A 21001-nucleotide genomic window follows, 5' to 3' on the forward strand; every position below is an offset into this window, starting at 1 on the left:
ATTTGAAGCTGCTTAACTTGGATATTCATAAACATATATTTATCACAGGACAAATATTTAGCAACCCAACTATATATCTCATTTATTAAGAATATCTTGGGTAATTTGGCATAGGTCTAAAGAGGCCTATAAATATTGATTGATATCATAGGGTAATTTTAAAAAAGACTTTCATACTCACTATTATACTCTTAGTTTATTGTGCTCTTATTGATCAGACGTCGGTGAATCTTTTACAGATGAATTTTGTTCACAGTCTCAATCAACAAATAAACTATCTATCCTCATAAGTGAAGTTGGATTTAAAATCCCACCCTTTTCACCTTGGAGGATCTACAATCTTTTTCAATAAAAACAATTATAATCAATGAGAAAAAATTATAATTAAATCAAAATAACTATTTTAACAAAATAAGAAAACATTTTAACTTAAATGTTTAGATAGAATTTAAAAGGTATGTTATTAGAAATTGAATTATATATTCTTCAACGTGATTATAGATAATTTAACCTAAAATATAAGTTTAGGTTCTTTTTTGTTAAGGAATTTCATAGTACTCAAAAGTTAAAAGAAAAGAATATATATATATATATATATATATATATATATATATATATATATATATATTCTATATCTTGCACTACTAAAAATTCTCATATTACATGAAAATTTTTTTGCAAATTTGTTAAAAAAAATTACAAGAAAATACTTTTTTCTGTTATTTTTTCTAAGAATTTTAATTGGCGAGTAATTTCTTCTTGGATAATTATTTCCTACAAATTTTTTGCTAAAAATTTTTTATACAATATATTTTGCAAAAGAATTGATAGCAATTTGCTACAAAAATTTTTTCATAACAAGATTTATAAGTATTTTCTAAAAAAAAATTCAAAATAAAATTAATAAAAAATGAGTTTTTTTAATAATGTCTTAGAATAAAAAAATACCAAAACAATACATTGAATAAAACAAGGTAAAAGTTATTCAACTCGTATTTCTTAGTCTCAATTAAATACTTATTCAAATACTATCGAAGGTCCCATATTATTTAAAAATGAAAAAGAAAGTTAAATGCGAAGGACCATCTATCTATTAAATGATGCATTAAATATACTAGTTCTATCCATGTAAGCAGAGTGACATTTAATTTGGACTAACATTTCTAGTTATTGTGTTTTTTTCAAAACTATGACTTCAAGGTTGGGTTATCTTCTTCAAACTTTCTTCTCCAAGCAATCCTCACATTTAAATATTCAATCTGTCCCTACATTACTCGTTTTCATCAACAAACAACCCATTCTATTTTTCTCAGCTTCTGACTTTGTGAATGTTCTGGGAAATTCTTCAATGCTTTCTTCGCTCTCTGCACTGTTTATTTACGTAGAACTTCACCACACCATTTGTGCAAAACAGATACAAAACCAGACATTTCAAAGATCCTATGTAAGTAACCTAATTTGTTGTAATGTTTTTTATTTCTCATATTCATGTTTTATTTCTCGATCTTATTCGTTTTTTCTGTTTCCTTTTGGCCAGTTATCACTTTTCAGTGCTATAACCACCATCACTTTGAGATCTGATATACACTGAATGATGTATAATTGGTGGGTGCAAGAAGAATAAGTTTTGGATTTGTTTTATTCTAACTGAAAGGCTTTACTTAAGGTATGTTTTCAAGCATTTGCATAATATTCATCAATTAGATTAGACTCTAATGATAACACTAGGAGCTATAGTCTATGGTTTTCTCTTTCTTCTAATCTTCTTGTTCTTTTTATTTTTTGTAGGAGCTATACTCTATAGTAGTCTTTTTCCTTTAGTTTCCATATTTTCTTTTATTTTTTATATTTTTCTTTCTTCTTATTTCTTATTTTTTCTTTAGGATTAAATATGTTTTTAGTCTCTTAATTTTTAGTCAAAATTGAAATTAGTCTCTCTTTGAAACTTTAGACCAATTTAGTCTCTTCTCTTTAAAAATTGAGTAAATTTAGTCATTTTAACAAAATTTTGTTAAGTTTATTTGACGTTTTATACGCGTTTCTCAGCCAACGTTGAAGCAAACATGAGTTAAACGATATAAACAACTCAAATACTATCATGAAATACGTTTGAAACGTCAAATAAACATAAAAAAATTTGGTTAAAAGGACTAAATACACATATCTAAAGTTGAAGGACTAAATTAGTCCAAAATTTCGAAGAGGGACTATTTCCAATTTTCACTGAAAATTAAAGGACCAAAAACAAATTTAACAATTTTCTTTATTAATGAAAAAGACAATACCAATCTAAATAGTTCGATCAATAATCAATTCTCTATCTGGTTTGACAGTGGTACAAAGTTAATCGATAATGTATATGAATTTGTCAAACCGTTTAAACTAGTTAAGTGATGAAAAGCTGGTAAAAAAATAAATAATAAACCAAAGTTTCTATATTTAAAAAAAATAACCTAGTGTTTTAGTATTTTTTATTATTATTATTAAGCATGCACACTAAACTAAAATCTAAACCCGGTAACTTTCTTCTAACTTCTTTGCCTTTCAAAAAATAAAATTAAAACATGTAATCATTTTATTCATATTCAAAGTCTTTGAATCTTCAGTCTCCTTTTTTTTTTCCTCCCATAAACAAGGACCATGGGTCCTTCCTTATAAGGTCAACAATAATGATAAGTTTTTACAGTATATATAGTTTTTACTATATAATAACAAAGAGACTTTATTTAAAAAATATAAGATATCTACAACAATTTTTATTTCCCAAAAAAAATAATATTATTGTTTAACTGTTCCCAAAATATCCGTAATTTGATAGACCAACAGATCATTAAATATGATTTATTTATATGTAGCATTTTCTGTTGACACAAAAACAATTCACTATGGTAATATTTTTATTGAAGTGTTTATTTTTACTGTTGGCCGAGGAATGTCTTTAATGACCAAATTATATAAATAAAGGGGTGAATAACATTACCATTTTTGCATAACATTTTTTCTATATAATCATGCATAACTATAAATTATGACATCTTAAACTATGTTGAGACTCCATAATTTTTCTATACGCTTGTTTTATATTAAATATTACTAAAATAAAAAAATATATAAACATCAAGAGACTAACAAAATTATGTAAGAAACCTATATTCCCACAAATTATACTTATTCCTTAAAAACATTATCTCTGATATTAATAGGCATAATATCATTTCATACGGTACAAGAAAATCTTCAATTAAAAATCAATTTTAGTGACCAAAATAGTCAGACGCTATAGTAACCAATTTAGATACTAATTTACAAAATTAAAAGTTATTGGTTACTAAAATAATCACAATTATAAACAAAAAATTATAATTGCTCACTAATTAATTAGAGACCAATTTAGAAACTAAGTCATTTTGGTAGCAAAAATCTAGGTAGCTAATTTTTAGTGACTAATTTCTTTTGGTAGCCAAAACCATGGTAGCTAATTTTAAAGACAAATTTAGTGACCAGTTATAATTTTTTATTCATAATAGTGAATATTTTAGTAACCAATAATTTATAGTTTTGTAAATTAGTATCTAAATTGATTATTATAGTTACTAATCATTATTGGTCACTAAAATTGGTCACTATATAGAAGTTTTCTTGTAGTGGTAAAAATAAATGAGGTGACACCTTTGTATCAAAAGTTCTTTCATGATAAACTATTAAAGGTTACTAGGAAGGAGTATATAGATTTATATTTTGTCATATCTTACAAATAATGTTTTTTTCGTCTAATTTTTATAAATTTTAATTTGGCCATGTTCTCTTCCATTATAACATTATACAGCGATTCAAATACAATCACTGGGAAGGAAAAAAATGCAATGTCTTATTGCATTAGCGACAGGAACAGTGACAAAACTTGGAGAATCCTTAGTTGCACCAATTGGAAATCAATTTGGATATCTAGTTCACTATAAGAAAAATATAAAAGATCTTAAAAGAGAACTCAAAACATTGGAAGGTAGAAAACAAGGAGTACAAGGTGTGGTTGATGAAGATAGAAGAAATGGACGTCAAATTGTATCAATTGTACAAGATTGGCTCTACAAAGTGGAAAGAATCATAGATGAAGTAGAAAAAATTAATGATTTCCAAGTAGAAAACAATAAATGTCTTCATATATGGTCTCCAAATTTGGTGTCAAGGTATTCATTAAGCAAGAAAGCAAAAATATTGATAATGAGTGTTACAAGATTAAATGAAGAGAAATTTGACATTATATCATACTCTCTACCAACACCAAGACTTGGATCCACCTTCTCAAATGTTATCAAAAGTTTTCCAAGCAGAAAATCAATTATTATAGAGGTTTTGGAGAAATTGAAGGATGAAGAATTTAAAATAATAGGTATTTGTGGAATGGGTGGTGTGGGAAAGACAACACTTGTTAAAGAAGTAATCAAAACATTAGATGTATGCAAGTTATTTGATGAAGTTGTAATGGTAGTGGTTTCCCAAAATCTTGATTATGTGAAAATTCAAGGTCAAATTGCTGATGCTTTAGGCTTGAGATTTGACAAGGAGACGATTCAAGGAAGAGCATGTCAACTACATGAAAGATTGAAAGGTGTTAATAATATCTTAATAGTTCTTGATGATGTTTGGATAGACTTTGATTTTGAGTCTATTGGGATTCCTTCCAATGAACATCATAAGAATTGTAAAATTTTGTTTACATCAAGAAATGAAGATGTTTGTTATAAGATGGGAAGCCAAAAGAATTTCACAATTTCTATTTTGTCTCCAGAAGAAAGTTGGGACCTTTTTCATGATATGCTTGGTAGAAATCTTTCAACCAAGCTTGATATTCTTGACATAGCAAAAGAGGTTTCAAATGAATGTGGGGGGTTGCCAATTGCTATTGTTACAATGGCAAAAGCATTAGCAAATAAAGAAAAATATACTTGGGAAGATGCACTACATCAATTAAAAAGATCTTCCATCACTTCCCTTTTAGAAATGCAAGCTTGTGTATATTCAAGTATCAAGCTGAGTTATGATTTTTTAGATAGTGCAGAAGAAAAAAAAGTTATTTTTCTTTGTTGCTTATTTCCAGAAGACTTTGACATTCCTATTGAAGTTCTACTCAGGAAGGGAATGGGTTTGAGATTGTTTAAAGGCATTGATGCATTATGGAAAGTTAGAAATAGAGTGCATACCATTGTTGATAAACTTAAAAGATGTTTCATGTTGTTAGATGGTAATGTGGAAGAATGTGTCAAAATGCATGATGTTGTACGTGATGTCATCATATCAGTTGCATCTACAAAGGAATTTGGTTTTATGGTTGAATGTGATGGATATCAAATGGAACAACCTAAAGAAGAAACATGTTGTCATAGTACTGCAATTTCACTTATCTCTAAAGAAGCAAAAGAACATCCTAAAGTGTTAAATCCAAAGCTCAAGCTTTTGCAAATAGCATCAAAGAAAAAAGATTTGGTTCCAGATAATTTCTTCCAATGTGCGAATAAGCTTATGGTGCTTAGTCTACAAAATGTGCACATTCATTCAATGTCTTCTGTATTTCAAGCTTTAGGTAATATTCACACTCTATTACTAGAAGATTGTCATGTAAGAGACGTATCTATAATTGGTAAGCAACTCAAAAGGCTTGAGATTCTTAGTTTTTCTAACTCAAATATCAAAGAATTGCCAGAAGAAATTGGACAACTAAGCTCGTTAAGGTTATTAGATTTGACAGAATGTAATGATCTCATTCAAATATCTGCTAATGTCTTGGCAAGCTTATCTAGATTAGAAGAGCTCTATCTTAGAGTGAGAAGTCTTTCTTCTAAGGAAACTAATCACATTCTTTTTGAGTTACAATCTTTATCTCATCATCTCAAGGTCATAGAGATTGTAATTTGGACAAATGAAGATTTACCCAAAGATTTGTTCTTCAAAAATATTGAGAGATTTTGGGTCTATTTGGGAGATTCATCTTCTCTTTTTCATGGCATTGTTCGAAAAGGATACCTGCATCCAAATATTTTGAAGCTAAATAATGCATATTACAAATATATCAAGATGAGTGTGACAATTCAACAATTACTTGAAAAGGTTGAAATTCTCAATTTGGTTGATATAAAAAACATGAAAGATGTTATCTCTGAATTAAATGAGAGGGGTTTTCCATTTTTGAAACATCTAAGTATTGAGTTTTGCAACAACATTGAATATGTTGTGAATGCATTTGAGGGTTGTATCTTTCCTCAACTTCTATCATTTTCTTTAAGTAATTTGGATAATTTAAAAGATATATTCAATGTCTCTGGTTCCATGATTCAAACAAATGACTTTGCAAAGGTTAAACCCATCACTTCATCTCAATGCTTTGGAATCCTTAGACAACTTAAAATAGAATATTGTAACAAGTTGAAGACGGTCTTCACATTGTTTCCAAGAACAATTAATTTGGCTACACTTCAATGTTTGCATGTGGTTGAAAGCTATGGAATTGAATGCATCATTTCAAGCAATAGTAAGTATGACGGGAAGTCAATAATAACGTTTTCAAATTTGGTAGAACTGAAGTTGCAAGAACTGCCAAACTTGATGGGAATGTTTAAAACCAATGTTATTCATGAGCATTGTTCCTCAACAATCCAAGTAAGTTTGATATTTTCTTTCTCTCTCTTTATATTTACTTATGTCTACCATACACTTATATGATTAACTTTGATATCACCATGTTAGTAGGTGTTTGAATGATATTAATTATAGATATAATCATTTTAAAGATAATTATTATAAACATAAGAATTTTAAACAATTTATTAATAATAAGTTATTACATAAATTATGTAAAATTATCATGTCAGCTTTTTATATCTCATAACAATGTTAGTATTCCAAGTTTCTCATTTTTTTTAGAATGCTTTTCATAACTCATTTTAAATAATATATAATTTATTTGATTAATATACAAGATTAATGATAAATAAAGAAGTTTAGCATATAAACTCCTAGCCTTGTTTAAACACTTTTGAAAAAAAAAAAACCTTGTTTGCTTGTAAATCATGACAAGAATATCAGATTGTACAAGTAACAAATCAAATGTGTAACTTTAGACTAAGATTTGGAAAATAAAACAAACCAATTGTAAAAGATAATCAAATAGCTTCCGGTGTAGTGGAGTAGATGTAAATAATAAATGATATTGTTGGTGGTTAACTTCATTAGACTTTTTTAACATTGATTACTTGTTCCCATTCAGTCAAGATTATGTTATTACTAACTTATAAAACTATTCAAGACTTAATCTCTTAGTGAAAGAACCTAAATCCCTCAATTTTACTATTAATCACTATAGTTAGTGTAACCAAAACTTACTGTAAGTAAAAAGGGTTTCAATGATAGTTAATTCTTAAACAGTTAGTTGTCTTCCATTATGATTGAAATTATAAAATCATATTATTGGTCTAATTTGAACAATAAAAAAGTATAGAATGTCTTTCTAAGTTATTAAATGTTAATTTCCTTTCCCATGTGAATTTATTGTGAAATTTATTATTAGTATATATCTCATTTTCCATTAAAGTATAATTAGTTGGTCTATAACAGTAATCTACTCGTTGATTGAAAGAAAAAATCTTGAATCACAAATAATGTCATTAAATATAATCACTTCTTAAACTAATTAATAATATTGTAGGTATAAAAGTTAAATTTGTAACAATATTAATCAAAATTTACCTATATAAAATTATTTTTATTGATATCGATGAATTACATAGTTTTTAATTATATATAGGACCAGAGGTAGAGCTGTCAACACGGGTCACCCAACCCAACCCGGCTCGGCCCGTGACGGGTTGGCCACTTAGTGGGTCAATCCAACCCGACTCACTTATTAGCGAGCCAACAAAATTAGAACCCGACCCGACCCACCACGGGTTGGCGGGTTAAACGGTTGACTCATTGGCTCACTTAATTAAAAAATAAAAACACACAATTTTTTTTCTTCAATCTCAAGAAAACTAAATTATAATTCTGATTAAAATCTAAATAAACTTCAATACAATCCAAATAAAATCCCAAATTATATTAAACTCCAAAATCACAAAAATATAAATTACTACCTAACATCAAATCATTATTATCACTTATTAAACTATAGTATTAGAATCTTAAATGAATAAATACACAACATTTTCATCTCTTGAAACATCTTCTTTATCCCCATCCAAATATATGTATATATATAATATAATATATAATATATAATATAATATATATATATACATATAATATATATATATATATAATATATATACATATAATATACATATAATATATAATATACATATATGTATATATATATATATATACATATATACATATATTATATATATATATATATATATATATATATATATATTATATGCATATTATATATATATATATATATATATATATATATATATATATATATATTAATTTAATATTTAAAATTTATTAGCAAGTTGATGAGTCAATCCGACTCATTACGGATTCAACTCGAATGAGTTCGATTTTTAGTGGGTTGGGTTCATATTTAACTCGTACCGAAATTTGTAATATTTTTTTAATCCAACTTAATCCGAACCCATGATGAGCTGGGTTGACTCGTGGGTTATAATCTATTTTGACGGTTCTAATTAGACGTCGTAATTACCGGTAATATAACTTTATTTACAAAATAAAATGTATTAAAAAATTTAAAATTTATTTTTTTATATTAATTGCATGTTTTAATGGTTAATTTTATCAAGGCTTGGTAAAATTTTCAAATCATGCGCTCTTTTAATAACTGCATATAATTAATTCAAAATCATCTCAAATAACTAAAGGTAATAACAAGAGTGCACAAAGATTGAAATACGAAGAGATTAAAATATGGCTATTTTTGGAGTTAAAATGATGAAGAAACTAAATAAATTACGGATTAAGTCATGGTTATCAAAATTTATAAAATTTATTGGAATGGTCAAGTGATGTTAATCTACTCTATAGTATACTCATAATCTTTTGGTAAAAATTATATTAGTATTTCATAAATGATTAATTAGTCCTTATTATATATATTTTGGAAAACAAGGAATTTAGGCAAAACTATGTATTTTGTAATCTTCAAAAGTCTAATTCAATTATTTGTCTGCAGATTCATGAATCGAATGATCAATTAATTGATCAAATTAAGCCAATTGCTACTCTTTTCAAATCTAGCTGTATGCAATTGTTCCCAAAGTTGGAAAAACTCTTCTTACAAGCATGTTCTTCGCTAGAAATGGTGTTTGATCTTCAAAAATCACAGTTTCATGGTGAATCAATGGTTTTCTTATTTCCACAGTTGAAAGAAATAGAGATATCTTGGCTTAGTAAGTTAAGACACATTTGGGGTAATGTTCCAAGCTACATTCAAGGGTTTCAGAATGTGAAATCAATCAAAGTGAAGAAATGTGATTCCTTAGGGTTTCTTCTAACTCCCAACATTGCAAGGGCACTTACTCAGCTTCAAAAAATGGTGATCCATAGCTGCCATTCCATGGAGAAAATTGTTGGAAAAGAAGAAAACCTAAATGGTGATGATGAAGAAAAGAATGTGGAAACCCTTGTGTTTGGTCAATTAGAATCTTTAACACTTATTGATCTTCCAAACCTTACGAGTATTTGTTCAGATTCCTATGAAGTAATGATGCCATCTTTGAGATTTTTATGCATTGATGCATGCCCTCAGCTTGTGACATCTTCCATGTTTACTCAAACTGTGTCAAGCCAAGAGAATTTCAATGCCTCAACAACATGTGATGTTGCAAATGGTACTTTTGAAGAGGATTCACCAAGGTTTCTTCAGTGTTGCCTTAAATGCACCCCACATGTATTTTCCAACTTGAAGCTTAAGGTAATATGAAAGTAATTTACTTTTTTTAATTCCTTACACACACATAAACAATTTTGGAATTTTTACCTTAACATTATAGTTTAACCTTGTGTTTGGATGAAGCATTTCAACAATGCTGAGAAATTGAAATCCATTATATTTAAATTGCTTGCAATTAAATTCCCTTCATTTTATAAATAACTTGTTTGGATAAAAAAAATTAAAATACCTTACATTTCAATTTCTTGTTTGGATAAAATAATTGAATTTCTTGTGAGATAAAATTTCAGTTTATCAATATTTATTTTAGGCTTAATTATGTTTTAAGTTCATGATAAATTTGGAAACGGATCAGTAAGGCTTGTCAGGTCAACTAGTCGGTCGGGTCGTTGGGCCTACTCGACATGTTTGGGTCGTCAGGCCCACCCGACACCTCTAGGTTGTTTGGCCCACTAAACCCGTGTGGGTCGCCGGGCTCGCCTGTCTTGCTTGGGCCATCAAACTCGCTGACCTGTCTTTGTTGTCAGGTCCGTTCAGCCCGTCTTTGTCTTCGAGCTCACCCGACTCGTCTAGATCGTTAGTCCTATCTAGGTCATCAGGTCCGCCCGACTCGTTTATGTCGTAGGGCTAGTCCGGTCTGTCTGGGTCGTTGGGCTAGCACGACACATCTTGGTTGTCAAGCCTACTTGGGTGGTGTGGGTTGTCGGGCTTGACCAACTTATTTGAGTTGTCGGGCTTGACCGACCTATTTGAGTTGTCAAGCCCGCCAGACCCATATGTGTCATCAAGTCACCCCGTCCGTCTGGGTCGTCGGGCTCACCTGACCCGTCTAGGTCGTCGGGCTCGCTTGACCCGTCTGGGTCATCGGGTCTGCCTGACTTGTCTGGATTGTCGGGCCTACTCGACCCATCTAGATCGTTTAACCAGCTCAACCTTTAATGGTTGTCGGGTTTGTCGGGTCCATTTGGGATTGAGTCCAAAGTGAGGTTGAGTGAGAAGAATTTCAAATTCCACCTTCTTTTAAGATATTTCAATTTCTTCTAATTTAGCTAATTGAAATACTTCAAAAAAATCATGCATTTTAAATGTTTTTTAATTTTTCTATTCAAATAAAACATTTCATCGCAAAAAATTTCAAATTCTTCAAATAAATGAATCACCCTCTTGAATTATCTCATCCAAACACACCATAAGGTAATATGAAAGTAATTTACATTATAGTAAGTTACTGAAATAAAACTCTAATTCAGATGGAAGAACAGAAACAAAAGAACTTAACTGTGTACGTAAGACTTTTTCTGTTAGTAAAATGATGGTTAACTTATTCATTGCAGGCTTCATCAACAAAGAAAGATGTCTCTTCTGTCAGCAATATATATTCCAAATCAGAAACAGTTTCCCACATTCCAATTTTGGAGCAAATGCAAGTAAAAGGATGGGATTCTCTAGAAATCTTGTTCCTTCTCAAACAAAACCAACTTTCTGATGACACTGATACCAATTGTGTAGTGAAGTTGATACTTGCACAAACACTTAAAAATCCTGTAGAAATCACTGCATTCAATAACCTCACTGTGTTAACCATAGATTCTTGTCACAAGTTGAAACATCTGTTCTCATATTCCATAGCAAAGCTCCTTGTGAAATTGCAAGAAATAAAAATGTCAAACTGTAAGGTGATAAAGCAACTAGTTCAAAGAGAAGGAGAAGATAATTTAACTCTATTTCTTCCTCAATCAAGTTGTGTCAAAGTACATGAAAACTCTTCATCTAGTGACCATGTTACCTCTTCCCAAGAAGCATGTGGCTTAGAGTGGTTATCTTTGAAGAGAATCAGCATATCTCACTGTGGGGTGCTAGAAGTTGTTATTGGTGAAATTAGGGAGAAAGTGGATACCATAATTGCTTCATTTGCTCAATTGCAATCTCTTACATTGAGCCATCTACCAAATGCTGCAAGCTTTTGTCTCACACATTGTGCATCAGAATCACCACACTTTGAGAACATCCATGGTAGTGGCTATCAAAATCATGAGGTATGTGATACATTGCTAAAATTACTTTTAGAGTAACAATTATGCATAGCTCAAAAGGGTGAGTTCATATGAGTTTATGTAGCAAAACTTTAAATTCTTCTTCTCAACTTCACTCTTTAGTGCCTTAAGTTTTTGACTTTAAGTAATTTTGGCTCCTTAAGTTTTTTGAGTCAATAATTAAGTTATTGTAGTTTTAAAATTAAGAAAGTTTGGACCAGTTTTCAGTGTTGTTCTTTTAATTTTATGAATTTATAATGAATTTCGGAAATAAATCAATTTTAAAAAACTAGGATTTTTTATAATATTTAAAAGGAAACTATAAAATATAAAATTAGGAATAAGATAACATCACAAAATATATGTTCTTTGTAACGCTAAATCTTTTTTAATTTAAACTACATAAAAAATTAAAAATTTAATTTAATAAAAATAAATATATTTTTCTGTAAAATTAAAAAATAAGTAAAACAATTAAAAGCATTTAAAAACATATTAAAATATATGAAATAGTAATGGAAAAAAAAACTAAATAAGTTACAAATTATAAAAAAAGTTATCTAAGTTATAACTCATAAAATAAACTTTTCTGACAAATCTTTTTATACACCTCAGACTACTTATAAACTATTACCAAACATATTCTTATACATTTATATATGAGTTTATTTTGTTATATTTTGCATTTAATTGAATACTTTATATTTTATTATTATGATATAAAATAATATTTTTGTTTAACTGCGTAAAGATATGGGTATATCTAGGTACTATAAGAATAGGCAAAAAAAAGTTATCTGAATTCAGAGGTATTGTCTCCTTTTTATATATTTTAAACATGAAAAAAGATTTATGTAGCATTCATTTCAAACTTCATCCATTCATAGTTAATTGTTCTCTCCCTTTCTTGAGTAGGAAAAAATTAGTAATAGGACTAATTTTCAAAATAAGAGAGCTTAATTAACTTTAAGACATTAAGAGACTAAAATTGTTAATAATTTAAATAAAAGGTACTAAATTTATAATTACTTTGAATTCTTTTTACGTAAACCTCAATGGTATCAGTCTGAAAAGTTGTAATAAGTTCACAAATTTCAATACATATATGAAACTGAGAAGTCACATTCATGTTTTTAATAAACATTATTTGTCCACATTTTCAACTAGAATATAAACATAATAAATATATTTTCTCTTTTATTTTTTTATTTCATCTATTATTATTTATAATTTGAATTTAGTCTATAATCTCTTTAATATAAATACAATTTTCATTATATTTAATATAGTATTAAAATTATAATTTAAAGTTTATACTAATGAAATTTGTATTTGTTGAAGATATAATTTTACAGTCTTTAACATGCTTGAAGCAAAAAAGTATGAGACTTTTGTTCCATTTACATTTTGATTTAAATTTTTATCCTTTTGCAGGTAACAAGTAATGAAGAAATCAGAAATGTTGATCCATTTATAAATGGCTTCATTTTTCCTAATCTAACATATCTGGCAATAACTAGCTGCAACAAAGTTAGAAGTTTGTTCTCTCCTTCAACATCAACTAGCTTTGTGCGTTTGGTAGAACTAGATATATCTGGTTGTAGGGAGATAGAGGAAATAGTGTCTGCAGAAGAAACACAAGGGAATGTGATTAAGATTGTGTTCCACAGCTTGCAACGTCTGAAACTTGAAAACCTACCAAAACTCAAGGCCTTCTGCCAGGGTTCCTATGGCTTTGATTTTCCATCATTGCATCAAGTATTCTTGAAAAATTGCCACATGATGGAGACATTCTCTCATGATCCTTCATACACTCCAAAGTTGGAAACAGTCATCATGGAAATTGGAAGCATAACCAAGAACATGTGGATGGGAGATCTGAATGCTACTGTACCACTTTCCAAAGGACTTGTCAGTAACATTCTCATTCCCTATTTTATCTGATTTTTATTATAATATAACACTTTTAATTCCTTTAATAATAATTTAATATTTTCTTTTTATTTATTTTTTACTATTATATCAGCATTAACCTTATTTTTCTCTCTTTTTTCTTGGATTGGATAATACGTGTCACTTCATCAGTATCTAAACAATGTTAACAGTAATCTAACAGAAGGATCACATCTAAGTCTTTTAGAAAAATATAGATTGAGTTATTGTATTTCTACAAATAATTAGTATTAACACTTTGTATACTTCATTTTTTTTCTATCACTTATCAAATTATTCATCTCATTACACGTTTCTCTATCTTTCCAATATCCATCCAAGTTGTACAAAAAAAGTTGAAAATAATTGCAAGAATAGAATTTCTTTTACCATTAGGCCATTTATTGTATGTGCAGTGCATGTTTAACACCAAATATTTTAGATTCAGAGAATAGAATCTCTAGTAAGAAAAAAAAAAAACTTCACACTAAATTGGCTTAATTGTCTTTTGAAGCCATGGTCCATTGTTTCATTTACTGATGAATATGATTTTCAGTTGGCTTTTCAAACATCAGAAACACTTGGATGGATCCAGCAGGATAAATGCATGCAAAGATACTTCACCCACGAAAAACACTTGACAGTTGAAGGTTTTGAAAGGCTGCTAAAACTAGTTCCCTCCAACGTAATACACATATTTCAAAATCTAAAGGAACTCACAATAAAAAATTGTGGTTCACTAGTTGAGGTCTTTGAATCACATGGTGTGGATGCAAAGCAAATGCATGCCATGATACATTACAAGATAGAAGCATTGAATTTGTATTTTCTACCAAAACTGATCAACCTATGGAAAAATTATGGTGGAGTTCTGGGATTCCAGAAGCTAAGAATACTAAAAGTGCAACACTGTGGCAACTTGTGTAATTTGTTCTCTCCATCAATAGCCAGAAGTCTAGTACAACTTAGGCACCTACGAGTTCATAGTTGCCACATGATGGAGGAAATAACTACTAAGGAAGATGAGGAATCAGAAGGACCAAATAATGCTAAGATTGTATTTCCACTTTTGAACAAGCTGGAGCTTCGTTATATTCCCAACCTCAAATGTTTCTGCTCAGGAACTTTCAATATTGATCTTCCATCTTGTGAAGAAATGATAATTGAAAAATGTCCCATGATGACTACCTTCTGCTATGGATCAGTAACCACAGCAAAGCTTCCCCATATATATAAAGGTTCATATGAGTATGTTGACATAATGGGAGACCTCAATATGACCATCTATCATGCTAATGAGAGTTTGAAGGTACATACATTCTCCATATGTAATCACAACAATTGATGTGATTACTGATAAAAAAGAAAATAACATTATAAGAATTTTGCTTTTCTTTCAGAACTACTAACCCCTCCCTAAATAAGATTTATAAAAGGTGGCATTAGTTGAGTCTCTATTGACAAGCATAAATATTGCAGGTTGCACAACAAACATCAGAGACAATCACATGCATTGAGCATGGTCAAAAGCTGCTGCCTTACTTAAGAAGTGATACAGAATTGGTTGTTCAAGGTAGTGAAAAACTGTTGCATTGTATTCCATCCAGCATGCTGCATAGGTTCCAGCATCTAAAACAACTCAAGGTGCATGATTGTGGTTCACTGATTGAGATATTTGAATCAGAGAAAGTGGGTGAAAATGAAGATGAAGGGGGTACCACAACACCATACACTTTTGATCTGCAGGAACTGCATCTGTATGATCTTCCTAAACTGATGCACATATGGAAATATCATGGTGGAATCTTGAGCTTTATGAACCTTAAAAAGCTAAAGATTCAGCACTGTCATAGTTTGAAAAATGTGCTTTCTCCTTCCATGGCCAGAAGCCTTTCACAACTCCAAGAGCTTTCAGTACATGAATGTGAGTTGATAGAAGAGATCATCACTAGAGATGAGAAGCTATCAGAAGAACCAAACAAGGTTAAGATTATATTCCCGGCATTGCAATGGTTAACCCTTTACCGGCTTCCAAGCCTTAGATGTTTCTGCTCAAACACTTACCATTTTGAGCTGCCATCCTGCATTGACATAACCATTACAGAATGTCCTAAGATGGAGGTTTGCCATGGAAACAGACACCTCAGAAATTCCTTTTGTCTCCATTAAGACAAATGATTTCAAGGCAGAAGAGAGATCTAAATGAGAATGGAAATTCACTCTGAAAGTTGCCCAAACAATAATTTCAAATTCGCTATCTAAATCACGTGTTGTAACATTTGGGACTATTGTACCCTCAACTGAGACTTGTGCTTATTCCTTATATTACTATAAACTTGTTCCATATTTTGCACCTCGTTTCTACTTGAAATATTTTTTGTTGTTGTTGACGTTCTTCTTCAGATATGATCCACCTAGCAGAACTACTACATTTGTCCAAATATGCCAATATACTGGTTAGTAGGATATAGTTACACTGTACTTGGTATACACATAACTGGAACTTGTCAATAGGTGCAGTTTTTCATCAGTTTCCAGTTGAACCTATATGGTCACAAAATAATATATATATATATATATATATATATATATATATATATATTTCCCCTAACCAATAGGAGCAATTGCTAGTGTTATGAAGCTATAATTACACTTTATAAGAAGTGACTCACTTTCCCAGGAGTAAGGCCCTACTTTATATTTGTAAGAACTCAAATCTTTGGATCCATTTCTAATGAGCTTTAGAGCTAAAGAGAAAAAATGATGTTCCACGTTTAACACTGGCGGAACAAAAAGATAGGTAGGCCAAAAATCAAAATATCTGATAACGTGAGACATACCAACTCAGAAGTAAATACAGAACACGGATACAACTACAAAATTCCAGCTTCACATTGTTTTCAGTGGTATACATAATTTTTATAAAAGAATAGTCTCAATTCCCATGAATCGAGAAAAATAAGAACATGTGAGTAAGGCCTGTAATTATGCATTTCTGAAAACTTACCAACAGGTAAAAACAATGGGGAAATAAAATGTTCATATATTACAATGCTCCAACATCAACAACCAAAAACTTTCACTAAAAATTGCTTCTAGTACAGTGTAAAAACTATCACCCTATAAAAGCCAATTGATAGTAATGTTGCCAAGCCATGTGAACAATGGGAACTGAACCAAGGCAATAAAGAGCAAGAGATAGTGGTGTTTGCTTGAGTCATAACTCCTGACCTCAGCAAAAAGAACTCTCTTCATTGTTTTCACCAAGAAGACTCCCATGCATAAACAGGTCCATGGCATCAGAAAGTAGTAGGAGTAGCCCAATATTATTCTTCCAAGAACAGCTAAACATATACCAGTGAAAGTATACCCAGCATATGCTATAATGTCCAGAAGGGGAGCTTCCCCACTGCCCAATGAAAGTAGTGTCACCTTAAGTAGTGCAGTTTGCATAAACCAACCAAGCAATCCCTTGATGAATAACAAGTTCAAAGCTTCTGGACTAAACCTGTACATAATTACAGCATCTTAATAAGCCACGGTCCATTACAAACCGGGGGAGGGGGATCAAAGAAAAACCACAAAGAGAATATAGTTAGCAATCTTTGTAACATCTAAGAAGCTCAAAAGTTCCTCTGGCTTATGATACAGTTCTTACAACTTTCCAATTAGAAATACAACATTATATTTTTCAAAAAATTAAAACTTAAAAACTTGTGCATCTGATGCAAAAACCAAAAGATTGAAACAGAGGGGAGCAGAAATAAACACATATCACACAGATGCCAAAACTTTTTGCAACAAAGTTGCCAACAGTCAACACTGCTAATAGAGTACAATGCATTCTATTGCACCAGGCAGGTGGCGATTTGTAGTCCCCTCCCCATGACACGCACATCATACCATCCTCTTCAGATAATGGCATCAGCATTCATTACAGACCAATAAAGATAATTGCACAAACTTGAAAAAATTGGAGGAAAACAGTTTTCTCCATATTCCTTTAAAATACTCTCGTATGGCAATATCATATAGTTGACAGCATTTTATCCATGGTAATTCGACAGTGCATGTATGAACAGGAAAGTAAGGAGCAAAATTTATAACCAAAAATTTGAGAAGAACAAGTAGAGCAACACACACGTCAGTACTATATTATTGGATTAAGGTAGAGGAAGAAGGGGAGTACTTACTTTCCATGAAGACCCAACGAGAGGCCAGCTAGAATGACATAAGTACCAAATGCCATTAATGGAATGTATAGGTCTGGTGCATTTATGTCATAAATTGGAGGCTTATAAGAGAGCCTACCCCCGACAGGCTCAGTTATTCTAGTCCAATGACCCTGAGCCAGAAAAGAAGAAATAAGCAGCATGAAGATAAAATAAGAGAACCAAATGAAAATTTAAGGAGAAATGCAGAAAATTGAAACATTAATGCTTACCCTGTGCAGGAATGGCAACAAAACCACCTTCAATTTGTTCTTAACATAATGGTCATTCACTTGGAAGTAGTATTGGGGGTCAGAGAAATACCGACTTATCTGTTATTCAACAGAGAAGATTAATTTAAAGATGAAAATCTTGTATTAATATTTTGAGAGACTATCCATACTCGAGACACATATAGATTGCAAATCAAGGTCCATCAAAGCTATTTAATGACATTTTTCAGCTACATTAGTGGTATCCCCTCTATAATCAGTCAAGCCTAAATTGATTGATATACAGTCATGAGCAGAGGTAAGTGCACATACCATCTATAAACTAGATTTTAAAATAAACTATGGATCATTTCAAATTTTCTTCAAAGTAATAGAAAACCACAAACACTAAAGTCCAAAGACGTGCACAATAGCTTCTGAGAATGGATAGATCAGTATTACTAAGATGATATACAAAAAGCTTAGAAAAAAGGGATTGAATTTCTTTTAAGAGGTTACGCCACTTTTTTAATTATGAGATGCATTTTAAGCACAAGAAAGATAGGGGAAAACAAAACACTTGAACTTGAATGACCACATAAAATTAACAACTACCTCCGAATAGACAAAAGACAAGTTGGTATTTCAAAGATTTACGAAATAAATATAGGCCTTCATAAATATGGACATGAACACAATCATTCAATTTATCTTTGAATATCAATTTAGACCCTAAATGCTACTTTTACCCTATGAGCTATGAAGAACAAAACAATCACGCATGAAGATTTAGAGTAACAACTTCATGTCGCATTATCATTGGGCAAAATTCAACAATGTTATTTAGTCTTACGTTGCTTTGGACATACTCTGAGCTTGATCCTAATATCTTCCCTCCATAAGCACCCAATCCGCCTCGAATGAGCCCTGAACCCGCAACATTAAACGCACTCCCAAAAGGATTTGGTGGCAAGCTCGCTTGAGGCTGCGGTACCCCAGGTTGGGGTCCAAGTTGAGATCCAATATTATTGTACATTCTCACTGCCACTACAAAAAAAAAAAAAAAAAAAAAAAAAAAAAAAAAAAAAAAATCAGAAAAAACTATAATGTGAACAACACCAAGAAGATAACCCAATACACGACCAAGCAAACCCTTTTCTCACGAAAACACGTCATTCCGATATGCAAAGCTAGATCCATTTCAGAAATAGATTGCCACACCATAATACCATAAAAGACAAGAATTAACAAATTACTATCAATAATCTAATAGTTTGAAAGAAAGAGTGTACTAAACATGAATGTAGAAAACCCCATTTCAACAAATTCTCTAACTAGAAACTGGAACAGAAAATTCCATTTATTAATGATTAAAAACGCTATCACCAATGCAAATGTACGCCCAAACAACCGTAGATTCAAAATCCATATTGAAAAAGGGAAATGAAATTCGCAGTGGCGTGCAAATTCGAAAACGACCCAGTAAACAAGAGAGGGAAAATCTTCAAGCTTTAAACCCCAAGGTGAGAGAAAGGGGCAGGAGCGATTATGGGTATGGAGAAAAATGAACAGAGTTTGAATAGATAGTATAGATTAATATGAAAAGGATGAAATTAAAAATCTGTGAAGAGGTTTGAAACAGAAGAAGAAAAGCAGAAGAAGAAGGAACCTCGGCGAGACGAACCACGGTGTCAAGAACTATGGCTCTGGCGAAGGAAGTGAGTGAGATCTGAGAACAGAGAAAGAATCCACAGCAAAAGGCAAAAATGGTAATCGGGATGAACTTCCTTATTTCATAAAATGGAAAACATGTTTTTAATTTAAATAATCATGTTTTAACAATTTGGTATTCTGCAAAAAGTTCTTCTGTCAAATTTTTTTTTTATAAGAAATATTTCTAAATATTAAACGTGTTTTTAGTCTATCACACAGTTGTTTTTCTAATCCTTCAAAAAGAATTGCTAAAATTAGTCATCCAAAAATGTAATTATCTTCGAGTTTTTAAGTTGTTTTTTGAAAAATCAATCCTGAAAAATACTGTCCGAAATGGGCCTACACTTTTTTTAAGAATTAATTTCTGAAAATTTTAGAAACTAAAATGAAAATATCTTTTATGACTAATTTCCAAAGAAATTAAATATTTAAACTAACACAAACCATATGTGTCCACTTAGTGACACAGATATACATTTTGTATAACACTAATTCTTTTAAGAGAAAAATCAATTATATTTGTCCCTTTTCTTTGCAAACTTCACTATAATATTTGTTTTTCACAAGTTTTGTTTGTCCATATAGGGACAGAAACATACATTTTTTATAACACTGATTTTTTTAAGAGAAAAATCATTTATATTTGTACCTTTTCTTTGCAAACTTCATTATTTGTTTTTCACAAGTTTTTTCCCTTATTTAAAAATTCTCTGTGCACTTTACTCTTTCCTTATTTTATCATTCGTTAACTTATTTTGCTCATTGATGTTGTATTGTTATATTTGTTCATTATATGTTTAACTTTTCAAAATATAATCGTTATGAAATTTAACTTTAAAATAATACATTTTTAAGAAGTTAAATTACTTACAAAAATATATATCATCAGCTTGTAACGGGGATTTAAAGTTAACCTATGACTTAGGAAATTAAAATTAATATTTATCATATCGGTAATTGTCCATGCAAAGGAACTTTTATTCCTCCTCAGCA

At 30.4% G+C, this 21001-nt stretch overlaps 2 protein-coding genes across 3 annotated transcripts; one reads left to right on the plus strand and one right to left on the minus strand.

The window, feature by feature from the left end:
* The first annotated feature begins 1267 nt into the window (after window positions 1–1267).
* Window positions 1268–16262, plus strand: LOC114182311 (uncharacterized). The gene is made up of 8 exons (XM_028069160.2): window positions 1268–1444; window positions 1538–1666; window positions 3827–6654; window positions 9188–9928; window positions 11242–11943; window positions 13375–13851; window positions 14429–15181; window positions 15352–16262. The coding sequence occupies exons 3-8, from the start codon at window positions 3859–3861 to the stop codon at window positions 16039–16041; spliced, it is 6159 nt and encodes a 2052-aa protein (XP_027924961.2). The 5' UTR covers window positions 1268–1444; window positions 1538–1666; window positions 3827–3858; the 3' UTR covers window positions 16042–16262.
* A 461-nt stretch (window positions 16263–16723) lies between these two features.
* LOC114181171 (uncharacterized) lies at window positions 16724–20120 on the minus strand. 2 transcript variants are annotated; one of them, XM_085672203.1, is made up of 5 exons: window positions 19965–20120; window positions 19149–19342; window positions 18317–18415; window positions 18066–18217; window positions 16724–17380 (listed from the first exon to the last, which is right to left on the minus strand). In XM_085672203.1, the coding sequence occupies exons 2-5, from the start codon at window positions 19329–19331 to the stop codon at window positions 16993–16995; spliced, it is 822 nt and encodes a 273-aa protein (XP_085528329.1). In that variant the 5' UTR covers window positions 19332–19342; window positions 19965–20120; the 3' UTR covers window positions 16724–16992. The 2 variants fall into 2 exon arrangements, with proteins under 2 accessions (XP_085528329.1, XP_027923332.2); XM_028067531.2 differs by having other exon boundaries at window positions 19980–20096.
* Window positions 20121–21001: the final 881 nt, after the last annotated feature.

This window comes from Vigna unguiculata, chromosome 4, assembly GCF_037176805.1.
Source record: "Vigna unguiculata cultivar grain cowpea cultivar isolate G323 ecotype 2 chromosome 4, ASM3717680v1, whole genome shotgun sequence".
NCBI lineage: Eukaryota > Viridiplantae > Streptophyta > Magnoliopsida > Fabales > Fabaceae > Vigna > Vigna unguiculata.